Source organism: Simochromis diagramma, unplaced genomic scaffold (genome assembly GCF_900408965.1).
Source record: "Simochromis diagramma unplaced genomic scaffold, fSimDia1.1 OVJJ01000802.1, whole genome shotgun sequence".
In the NCBI taxonomy this organism is placed as follows: Eukaryota; Metazoa; Chordata; class Actinopteri; order Cichliformes; family Cichlidae; genus Simochromis; species Simochromis diagramma.
In genome coordinates this window covers 22175792-22188077 of record NW_024387492.1, presented here as the reverse complement: position 1 = coordinate 22188077, position 12286 = coordinate 22175792, and the positions used below count along the sequence as shown (strand labels likewise).

The 12286-nt window shown below is 40.7% G+C and overlaps 1 protein-coding gene across 1 annotated transcript in view; it reads right to left on the bottom strand.

The window, feature by feature from the left end:
* col12a1b (collagen, type XII, alpha 1b) overlaps window positions 1-12286 on the bottom strand; it is a 149561-nt gene that overhangs the window by 92189 nt on the left and 45086 nt on the right. The window contains 9 exon segments of the mRNA XM_040017990.1: window positions 863-999; window positions 2079-2205; window positions 3157-3302; window positions 6027-6051; window positions 6053-6157; window positions 8719-8864; window positions 10346-10492; window positions 10678-10842; window positions 11962-12081. Coding sequence (XP_039873924.1) covers window positions 863-999; window positions 2079-2205; window positions 3157-3302; window positions 6027-6051; window positions 6053-6157; window positions 8719-8864; window positions 10346-10492; window positions 10678-10842; window positions 11962-12081 — 1118 coding nt within the window.

Below are 12286 nucleotides of genomic sequence, written 5' to 3'. Positions count from 1 at the left end.
GTCTTCACCTTATAATATAGAAGGCCTTTGAGAGCACTTTTATTGTGAAGTATGACTATATGAATAGAATGGAATCATATTGAATTAAAATAAAGACGTCCAATTTAATGCACTCTGGAAACAGACAGACATCAGTTATAGCCACTAGGTGCCCTCTCACAGTCCCTTTATCGTCCATTCTGATCAGTGACTTGGAGATTGTGTAGGAGAACTGTGCGGTGCAAAAAAGTGCATAAACTCTATTGTTGGAATCAACATTCTGGTTACATTTGGTTACATTTTATTTTAAATTAAATCCTGATCTTTTCCTGAGGGACATGGGGTTAAAGCCTACTTCCCCTCAACCTCCTTAAGCTGATTTTTGCTTCTTCTTTCAAACGAAAAACTCATTATTTCCTTCAATGAACAAACAATCAGCACTGAATAAGGTGACGACTTAGGAGGCCACATACTGGTGCTTTCTATGGGACTGACATGAATGGGAGGCATGCTGGTTCTCATTTTATCACTGATTAATCTACAAATTAATATTAAAATCAATAAACTGAATGAATAGTTTTGTCCAAAATCTAAGCCTGTTCAGTTTATAATAAGTTGAAGCAATGAAAAGCAGCAAATCCTGACATTACAGAGCTGAAACCTGAATATCTAATATATGTGCCTAGAAATGACTGTGACTAATCAATTATTTTGCGCTTTCAAACCTAGAAAGTGTAATAAACCACGACCATGAAATATATTGATCATAACTCCGCCCATAATTAAACAACTGCTGCATTAGCACTCCCTCTGAGGTTTTTCATGTATTTGTCATGTAACCCTGCAGTGGAGCTAGCACACCATCATAAAGCCACAGCTGTACCTCTTTCACTTCTCCTTCCTCAGGTTTGTAGGTGATGATGTATTTGCGGACGGGTCCAGGAGCAGCATCCCAGTTGAGCTTCATGGTGCTGTGAGTAACGTCGCTGATTCTCAGTTGTCCGGCAGCCGGCCTGGGCACTGCGGGAAGACAGGGCAAAGGAAACGTTAACCACCCTGAGTGAAGCTCAACAACATCTCCTCACTCTCAGCATTGTTGTGAAGACATTCAAAGACACTGCCGGCTGACGCTGTGAGGCCAAAACTGAAGAGCTGAAAAACAGACAGCAGCTTCTTTTTTCTTTTTTTAAAGAAAGCGGTCCTGCTTTGGTTTGTAGTGCATCTGTTTTCTATCGATAAGTTCTCAATCCAAAATTTCGGAGACGAGATCCAGCTCTTATAAAACAACAGCTGACATGAAATAAAACTCCGAAACCTCTTACCTTTCCTAAAAACCATTTCTGAGAAAAAAATGATCCAGGATGGAAGTTCTGATTTCAAGTAAACACTTTAGAAAAGTGGGGGGGAGGGATTTTAAATATTTGAATTCTTTCTGAGACAGAGCGGGTCTGCGGACAGCTTTAACATAGTTGAGCTCTTTGAGGTTTGTAAGAACATGACCAGTGTACGATATGAGTTGGCTACTAAACCACTGTAGTTTACTAACCTTTCTTGTTTTATTTGTGTGGTGCTTTGCACTAACTAGTAGATATCTACTTCTATTTCTTTGTTGCTCCTGTAAAGTTTATAGATATACTTTGCTAAGAAATCTAGAAAGCTAAATATGGACATTTGCGGCTCCAGAAAATCAAGATGATGATGGATATGAAGGTAAATTGGAGGATGATGAACTAATCAGCAGCACATTGGTTCAGCGGTTAGCACTGACTCACAGACAGACGGCTCACGGTCCGACTGAGGCTGACTGTTTTATGCGTTTGGATCACTGAAAAGAACTGAAGCAGCTTCTAAAGACCTGATTCTTCCTTCAGCTAAAATACTGCTGCTGGACAGTTTTTGATGAGTTTCTAATAGCATTTTTCCTTCCATCGTGACTACTTGACACCCAGGCTGATAGCTACACTCCATCTACCTTCACCTGTCCAGTGTTTGGCTTGCTGATGGAGTTTTAATCCACCGACATTACAGGAGCTCTGCCCCGATTAAATATCCTCAGAGATCACATTTTAAACAGTTAAAATCAGTTTAACGTTACGTACAGGTGACTCCCGTGCCCTCCAGAGGCTCGCTGGTGGCTTCTCCGTACACAGCGTAAATTCTGATGTTGTATGCTGTGTTTGGTATCAGCTGCTCCAGCTGGGTACTGGTTACATCTCCAACACGTAGCTGCACAGGGACAGAGGTGAAGGAAAGTGACCGTCGGAACTAGCATACATTGAAACTGGAAGAACGGCTGAACTTGGTGTGCACAGACAAAAGAGTCGTCAAAATATTTTTTAGCATAAATAAAAACAATCAATAAGTAGCTAATAGTCCTAATGATAGTAACTTTAACAATGGCCCAGGTAACAAGTAGAATACATGGATATAACAGAGGGGTTTTGTCTCTTACACTTCGGGGTCACCATTGGGGTCTTTGAACGTAAGCCGATAACCTCACTGATTATTCATTAAACCTTTCAATATGTATCTTCTTCTTTTAAATCACACATTAAACACAAAAAAGCAAGAAAATTTTGAGAAATTTGATATAAAAGTGTCTTCACGAAATTGTATGTCAAATAACATGTGCTGCAAAGTAAGTTAATGCTCCCCTCTACTTCACAGTTGCCACCTGATTTCCAGTAAAGACCACCTCACTGTACATTTAATCATCCTTTAAATTTTCCTCAGCTGTATAATCGCAAATGTAGGTTAACACCAAAGAGGCATTCAGTCCCATCTGTTCTGTTTATGTCATCTCGATGACTTCAGGCCATGAGCTAATCCTTGCCATTACCCAGCGTGTCTGAGGGCTCTGCTCTTCGTAGGCCTGGCCTGAGCCGGGCTGCAGAGATCTACTTCCTCATTGTATCCACATCTGGAAGTAGTAAGGTGATGCAAGCAGAAGCCGGCTAATATCAAATAAATGTGGAAAACCTCAACACGCAAATAAAGAGATGTGTCAGATTTGTGCCGATCTACGTGCGAGCGTCCCTGTGTTGTGGTGAATTTGTGACATTGTGGGAACATTATTAAGTTTACTTTCTCACATTGTTGGGACTGGGATCATAAATACAGTTTGCAGACCCAAACCATTGTCAGGGATAAAGTACTGTAACCTCGGTGTTCGTGTACCTCACTCTCCAGCTGAGGCTCAGAGGCATTGATGGAATTGTACAGCAGCATGTAGCCGGTGGCGCCGACTACTCCGTCCCAGCTGACCCTCATGGAGACTGAGGTCTCATCATACACGTTCATGTTCTTCACTGTGTACAGCGGCACTGAGGGGACAGAAACAGTCAGTTTAACACACGGCACAGCCACGGTCTTCTTTGGCTTTGCTAAACAGTAACAGAGTGGACAAATCTCTGTGTTTGTTGGTTCAGGCACAGAAATTAATTCAGTTTTTCAGATTTTCTGGATTAACGCTCCTTGACCTTTTAGTTATAATATGCAGAGGTGGATTTTGGTACAATAACAGGATAATGACCCCAACAGACCCAAAATGTCCCAAAGTGATCTTAAAGCTTCGGGCTTTTGATGGCTTCTGTTTTTTCAGGATATTTTTCAGGACTTATTCGTTACTTTTTGTTGGATGTCACATAAAAAAAGCTAACCAACACGTTTCATGGAAACACAGAGATATAGAAGATTAAACCAGGTTAACACAGAAAGGTATTTGCTGAAGAAATCTGGCTTCTTGGACACACAGATGTCAAAATAGTTAAAAATTTTGAATGTGCTTTTATTTGATAAAAGATGAATAAATACAGAAGAGAAGTTTTTTTTAAAAAAAATAATAAAAAAAACAGTGTGCTCCTAAATCCTGATCTTAAATAGTGCATAGTTAGAATTAATAAAGTCCATGAAACTGCAGTTCCTCTAATGGCCACTTGAGGCTCTGAAAGCCATGTTAAAAAGTCCAACTTTACTGCAGAACTAAACATGTTTACAGCCTCGGCTTTAGTCTCTATGGATATTTTCCCTGCATAACAACTGTATGGCGGGTGAACTCATCCATCTGGAAACTTGATTAGGAGCACGGCCACTTTAAATTACAGGTATCCTGATACATTACAGGCAGCTCTAGCTGATTACTGTCTGCTAGGCTCGTAGACAGTATAAAGGTGGATTTTCCCATGGAAGATCTGCACTGGCTTCACATTTCAGACTGAGAAGCTATATTCATTATTCAGGTCTATGGTTTGGCCTCACCTCTGCTGAACTGGACTTCTGATGTGTTTGTGCCTTTTGGAGCATTATTCTTGGAATTATCTGATAATATGGCTCGCTTTGTGGTACACACTGTTCAAGAAGTTTGGGCTTCAGTCTTGACGAGTGAATATTTTATCAGGCTACTTAACACTGACCAGCAGGGATCTGTGCACCCGCACAGTTTATGGACGCAGCTTTCTAACCAAACTAACTACCTTTAGCTGAAGACTTAGCACCCAAGCCTCTCATCAAAATAAGGTTACTTTTAGGACCAAGAAACAAAAATGCTAACAGGCTTCAAACCAATGGGAGAAGCTGGCTATATACGTCTTTTATTTACAGTCTATGGTAATTGCATTAAAACCCAACCTAATTTTTTTGTATTGGAAAGCGAGAAGAAAGGAGGATGAGTATTTCACACTTTTGCTTTGAAACTGGATGTAACCTTTTAAATACCCACAAATGTGTGAATTTTGGCTTTTTAAGAGCGTAGCTTTGCAAAAAAAATCCCACCTCCTTACTGTTTTAGCACTATGTGACATCATGATATATGTCACCCCCACCCAAACCCACAGACCCCAGACCTTTATAGACACTGTTTTAAGAAGGACATTATGACCTAATCGAGTGTTAGTTTAAAAATTACAGTAAACAAAGCCACAGTGATCTGACAGCTGCTGGCCACCATAAAACCGACAGCAACACAAGAGCCAGTTATTGTTTTATGACAGTGAGAAGCCGCTTGTTGTAAAAATCAATCACACATTTTAGCACAAATAAAGGGAACTTTAAAGGACAAATGAGCAAATAAAATCACTTAGAGCTGTGCACTAAACACGTTGTTAAACTCTATCAGTTTATCTAAGATACATGCAACGACCGCAGACCTGATTAATTTTAACAGTTGCCCCATTTTTCCTACTTCAGACTAACATCCGCTCTCAGGATTGCATCATGGGACTGGGTTAAACATATTTCCACCTCAGATCAGATGCTAAATATATGTAGTATAAACACAGATGCTGGACCAGATATGAAGGCGGGCAGATGACTTCCATGGATGTGTGTGAAACAGGATAATGAGCAGAGAAATCAAGCTGTTTATCTCACAAACCATATGGAAGAAATAGAACTCTTTCCCACAAATGTGAAGCACCACAATGCGATGATACTATCGGCCTTCAAACCTCCTCTTTAATCATGTCTTTGAACTAAGAGGTTTTAAAAAAATCAACGAGAATAAAAACTCAGCTCTTCTCTCAATCGGCAAGAGCCGTTTTTGAATTTTGGAGAGTGGAGAAACAATCCTGCTTAAGCCTCTGAGGTTTAAGATAGGCTATGAAGCTCCCAGCACACAGTTTTAGTGCTGATGTTAATGCCAGAGGCAATGTCTCTCAGAAAGGTTTGTAAAGGCAGACAGTGCTTGATTTTATACACCTGTGGCAATGGGACTGAAAGCACCTGAAATCAAAGAATAAGCTTTGTTTCAGTACTTTTGCCCTTATAGTGTAGAATAGTTAGATTTAGGGCAGGGATCATCACCAATGATGACCATCATGAGATCATCATTAATGACTTAGAGCAGGGGAATCAAACATAAGGTCCAGGGGCCAGTTGAGACTTCTATCTGGCGTCTAATATTGGACTTTTGTGGATGCGAACAGGCTTTTTGCTGTCTCTGCCCCTCTTCAACTGTCCAACCACTCCAACACCCGTGAAACATAACAGCAGTGCACACACTACGTCCGGCACAGAACAAGAAGGTACAGAGGTGAAGAGGAAATACTCACATGTGGTCTCAGTGCCCTTCAGAGGGCTCGCTGTTCACCTCGCCAACCACAGAGTAAACATTGACAATGTACTCGGTCAGATGCGACAGTTTCTGCAGCACTAAGGTGTTCACGGATCCGTCGACCAGCACCTGAAATGATAAAGGACTGGTTATCATTCCATAGCTGGTAAATTTCACCTCAGAAAGTCAAAAAAACAGAGTGCCTGGGATCAAAAACCAAAGAAGCCTCTCTTCGTGATGTCATTAAAACTTTTATCTGTCTTTTCACCGTTGGATAATTGTAGTCTGTTGAGCCTGAATCTATTGTGCTGGTGGGAAAGTCCTCGTGCGGGATGTTCAACTTGGCTTTGAAATAGCGTCACATTCCTGCACTATTCTGCTGGAAAATCAAACCCAGCCGAGAAATAACAAACAAACACAAAGAGTCTGCAGCTTCTCAGGCTGGTGGACTCTTCAGTTTGGTAATCTGGAAAATATCTCCCTCTTATCAAGTTATTTGTGTCTGTGATTGATTAAGCTCAACCTGTTTCCAATGGATCTCGACCACAGTTTTTCTTGACTCCACTGGTGTGACCTTACCTTAATCTTTATTGAATCAGACACTCAAGATTATCAAAATAGGATGGGAAACAAGCTGATACATTCTCTTTATTTATTTATTTTTTAGCACAAACTTTAGATTTAATTTACTGGAAGCAACCATAAAGATATATTTGTTTGCAATGTGGAGCCAGGATTATACTTGCTTGCAGAGCAGTGAACCCTTGCTCTGGTAAAGCCACTGTGATCTGTAATGTGCCTATAATACCTATAAGATCTCTCAGTATGATCATCTGCTTTGTAACAGATGAACATACTTCAATACATTAAAATAAAAAAAGGTTTATTTTGCAATAGTTTTTCTGGTACAGCCCACCTGAGTTTACATTGGGATACATGCAGCACATTAAATAAAGGGAGTTTCAGCTGATATGAACACTCACGTCACATACCATGCTATTGTGGGTTAAAACTAGCTGATAATGACCAATAATATACACACACACACACACACACACCATACGAGCAACTCCAAACACAGGGGTAATCTTCTTAATCGTGTATTATTTTTCCTGACACAGAGATCAGATTGAACAGGACCCAAGAGTAAAAGTTTAGACATTTAATATTTGTGCTGGGTTTTCATGAATGTACGTGTTTGTTTTTCTTGTGTCCTGCTTCCTTCTGAGCTGTCACAGTATCAGTCATTCGCTTATCATAATCCAAGGACTTTATGTTCACAATATTGGAAATTTGAGTTATAATAATAATAATTTTAGAGTCAACTTTACTTTGTTTATTGTGTACTTCTTTTCTTCTTTCTGGCAAATGATGACACTCTAAATATGAGACTCTGTAACCAAACCTTTAAAAAAATAACAATTACATAGTTTTGTTATAATGATATCAATCCTAGCATCAGGTTTTCAAAGACAAATCCCACTGAGCTGCATCGATTTTTAGTGTCTTTGCCTAAAACAGCAGCTGCACGGGTTGATCGTACATTTTTAAGACTTAAAATTAAGCCAAGAACACACTTCACTCACCGCACAGCCCCTTCTTTGTCTATTAATTTAACGCATTTCTATTTTTCCTTTTGAATATACACAGTTATATACGAGTTCCACCTCTTGGCAGCACGCTATGGCCTCTGTGCTGACCCTCCTTGTAACGGGCTGAAGTGGGTGTAAATCCCAGCAGATAAGGTCTGCACTAATACCCTGTTCAAGCAGTCCAATGTAAACATGTTAATGAAAAGTGGCTGCAGGGGAGGCATCCTGGCTCAGTGTGAATCTATAACATTAAACCAAATAGATGGAGTGAAATCATCGCAGGCTCTGCCTGACCAGAGCCAGTAAAGGGTCCAGTAACGTGTTTTTAAAGACACAACTGACAACAGATCACGTCTAAACTCAGCGTAGGTTCAGTAAACCAGCCAGGATCCACATTTCAGATCCTGGGGGCCACCTAAAGTGCAGTTTTGAATAAAAGCCAGACCTGGGTGTTTGGAAACTCACCCGAGAGTCTGTTTTTGTGTGAGGGAGGGCGGGAGGGAATTTAGCGTTAATTAGTCTGTTTTTGTGCAACTGTCATTATCTGAAATTTACAGGAAGCTGTGGTTTTGGTTTCCTATAAACAAACAAAAGAATTATCTAATTAGCTAATAGGAGCCAAAGGGAATTAATAAGAAAACAAGTTGCTGTTTGATATTCAGAGAATGATCCAACAGCTGGCAAACATAAAGTTTACCGTCACAGGAAGCAGACTGAGCGGATTCTTCTAAGTCCTGTAAAATACTCCAATTATCTGAACGTCTTTTGACCATTTAGAGATGGAACAATAGAATGGATACCAGACAACAATGACATAACCGACTTTATACCGAAACCAGGTGGAGGATGCGAAGAGGAAAAAATAGGGTACTGCCTCTCTCCTCATTTATCCTCATCATACCTTTAAACAGTGTGTTATGTTCGAGGTTGCTTTAGATCATTTTCTTGGAGCGTATCTTTTGACTTTAATTTCCTGTTTCCTCATCTCTATCTCCTTACTTTCGTTTTTTTTTTTATGTCAATTAAATTTTATTGTGACTGGTATCTGACGCGTTAAACCTTGTTGCCTGGTTTTAGGGAGGGCGAGCTTCATCTCACCTCCTCGGTGGGTCCCCCGGCCGCCATCACGTAAGTGACGCGGAATTGGTCCACGGGACCGTCGGGTGGAGTCCAGGTAGCGCGGAAAGAGCTCTGCGTCACCTCCGAGGTCACCAGGTTGGTGGGCGCCGCCACTGACTCATCATCTGAAAAGAAACAAACGGCACAGATATTGGGATCCACAAATCTGCCCTCGCTCCTCTGACAGTAAAGCTCCTGGCCGGCTGCTTCGTTTAAAAACTGGTTTTCTCCGGCTCAGCTGTAAATTGTTTCCTTTTAAAATTGATTTACACACATAAAGTACGTCCACTACGAAAGTTTCCATCAGATGCTTGGATGTGTCGCAACGTCCTTTGAAGGTCTGAAATAATTGAGACTGTCAGGCAGAGCTGAGTCAAATATATCTACAAATTTATCATTGTTTCTTTTATCTTTCAGCCAAGTCTGGATAATGTTGATCTGTAGATAATAAAACACTCAAAGTAATCTCTACTCTCTACTTGTCAGCAGCCATTAGTTTCATCTCTCAAGCTGTACCAATGAAGAGGATGTCTTTGATTTAGACTAAAAGTTTTTGTCAGCAGATTTCACAGGCTCAGGTTCCTGTAAAACCTGCTGAAAGCCTGCGGGAAAATAAAAACTAATGTCTGATTGTCCATGTTAAAAACTGTTTGTTTTTTTAAACTGTGATGTTTCCACCACCACAGTAATTTTAAAGAATAGTTTGTACAAAGAGCTGTGAGCTGCTATTTACTTGTGAAAATGTACAGAGCTTTAAATCTTTAGCTAAAGCGCACCATATTGCCATGTTCTGCGACATTTTCATGAGCAGGAATAAGAAGTTTATGATGAAATTGTGATATTTAAATCACACTGCTTTGGACTTTCTGCTTCAATTGTTTTAAATTCTGCCAATGCATACTGTATGTGTTTGCCTTGTCATACCAAGCCGCATTTCCACTAGTGTCCACTTGAGGCAGACTCAGACTGAGAGTCAGTCCCTATAGACTGCCATGATAAAATGTCCAACTTTACAGCAGAAATAAAGAGATTCACAGACCAATACAAAAAACACCCCAGCTTTGGCCTGTGAATGTTTTCCCCTTTCGTAACACCTGTACAGGTGGTGAACAGAATAGAAAAGCCTTATATTGTCATTGTACGTGTACAATGAAACTTTGGGATAAGTCGATAACAAACGTTTGGATAAGTCACCCCTTTGGATTTTGTTATGGCTTAAAGTTAAGGATGTGGCCATTATGGCTAATAGGATGGTGCAGACACAAGCAGTCGTAGCTGCTAGCCCTGCTCGGCTTCACCTACGCTAATTCAAATCACTGAAGTAGACCTCTAGAACAGCTTTGTGCTGCTGGCACTTCTTGGAGCATTTTAATGGAACTATCTGCTGTGTGGTTAATTACACTAACAGACTGTCCCAGAAGTCTGTACTTCAGTTTTGGTGAGTTTGTTGCTCATAGCAATACTTAGTTTATGTTTAGGTCCATGGATGCACCTCGATAACATTAAATAATTAAGATGACCTGATTACTCACATATTTTATCTTTTAGTTAGCGCTCATTAGCAGGTATCTGTGCCAGTGTTCTGAGCATGTGACATCTTCCCTACCTGAGCCCTTAACGCTGTTGCACAGGTTTTCAGAGAGTTCGTCAACAATGTCCAGCAGGAACTTGAAGTCGTTGACGTTGTACATGTGAATGTCATCTGGGTCAGAGGCGATGGACCTCAGCTCATTCTCATCAGCGTTTTTTACACCTGTGAGAAAAATAAACCATGAGTTTGATGAAGGAAGATGACTAAAGTGGCTGCTGGTTGATCATTTTCAGCCCATTCTAGTAAAGTCAGGTACTTTTTCTGCTTCGCTGCATGCAGGTAGCAATCATCTAAAAGTTCAAACGTGTTTTAATTTCCTTTTCTTTAAACCAGTGAAGCTCACTCACCAATAGCATAGAGCTCAATGTCGCTGTCTCTCAGGTTCTGTGAATTTACGATGACTTCATCCTGGGATTTTCCGTCAGTGATCAGGACGCCTATTTTGCGGGAGTCTGGACGCAACCCCACGTTGGGTTTGAAGTTGTTCTGAAGGATGAAGTTCAGAGCCATTCCTGTACCACAGTGAGGAAGAAGTTTCAGTTATGTGTGCAGATCACAAAGCACTGCATGCTGCTTTTCTGTTGTTTAACCCCTCTGAAACTAACCTGACCCATCAGAAAGCTTAGAGCTGGATCAGGTGATGCTGAATGTGTCCATTATCAAGGACAGGAATCGAGAACTGGTTCTATCTATCGACCCCACTTATTCGTTCCTCTTGCACACACGCCACAGTTAGCTGATTTCAGTTCACGTGCCAGAGGTGGAAAACAGTGCCACAGTCTAAGAGCGTTGATATGGACATTACTTTTATTTTCATTGGACAAAAGGACAAGAGTGTGATGGTAAAATGGAGACTGCATCCACAGCTGTTAAATTATGCTGCTAACACAACTTCGACTCTTTGCAAGCATCTGCACAGACAGCATGCTAACACTAAGCTAGCCAAGAACTCAGAGTGGAAGCTGAGTGAATTCTGACCCCAACTCAGCAGGCAGATGCTGAACTTCAACAGGTAACAAACTGATGAGCAGCCTTTCTACCTATTCACTGTGATCGCTTTAAAGTTAAACCCCTTATTAATCTGTGTGTCTGTCTATGAGTGGTAGGTTTGGATTTCCATGGAAGACCATCATGTTATAGTAGATCAGTTTTTCCTTCCAGCTGTTCAATGCTAAGCTCAGCTGCTGCTTCCAGTGTTTTGTCACTATTAACTTGTACTACTTCTGCTTATATCTTCTCGGAGCTCCTTCTCCTTCAACTGATACAACTGAGTAATAAAATAAAAGTCTTGTTGAATTATTACCGTCTATGCTTAGTGTGTCTCGCCTCGCTCTAACGCTCCATGCTGCATCTTATTAACTTTGTGTCTACTCTCCCCGGTAGTTTGTCCATCGTCTTCCTCACACCTGTCTGAAGTTTCTTCCTCTTAAAAGTGAGCTTTTCGTTCTCCACTGTGGCTGAGTCTCACACCAAGGGTTTGGCCCCAGTATGTAAAGTGTTTTGAAATTATACTTTATACTTTGTATACGTTGTGATTTGCCACAGTATATAAAAATGAATCAATTTGTCTCCCACACTGGCACCCAGGTCAGTGAGAGCTGGGCCAAAGTACTAAAAAAAAAAAAAATCACCTGTCATGGTGTTTCCTCCTTTATATGGCAGGTTGGCAACAGCATTCATCAGGGATTCTTTGGTGGGGTGGGCGTTCAGGTGCCATTCAGTCTTTGGGTCACCGCTGTACTGAGCCAGACCTGCAGAAAATACAACACTAAGGATACAGCCACTCTGATTTGGTGTAAAACAGCTTATTTCAGATACAGGATGGGGTTAGATTGAACTGTTACTCACACAAAGCTACTCTAGTAAATTCCCAAAATTAAAATATGGATCTAGAAATGAGCACAATATCTTCCATTGAGGTTTAAAGATACCATTAAGGGAGGTTAAGGTTAGGCG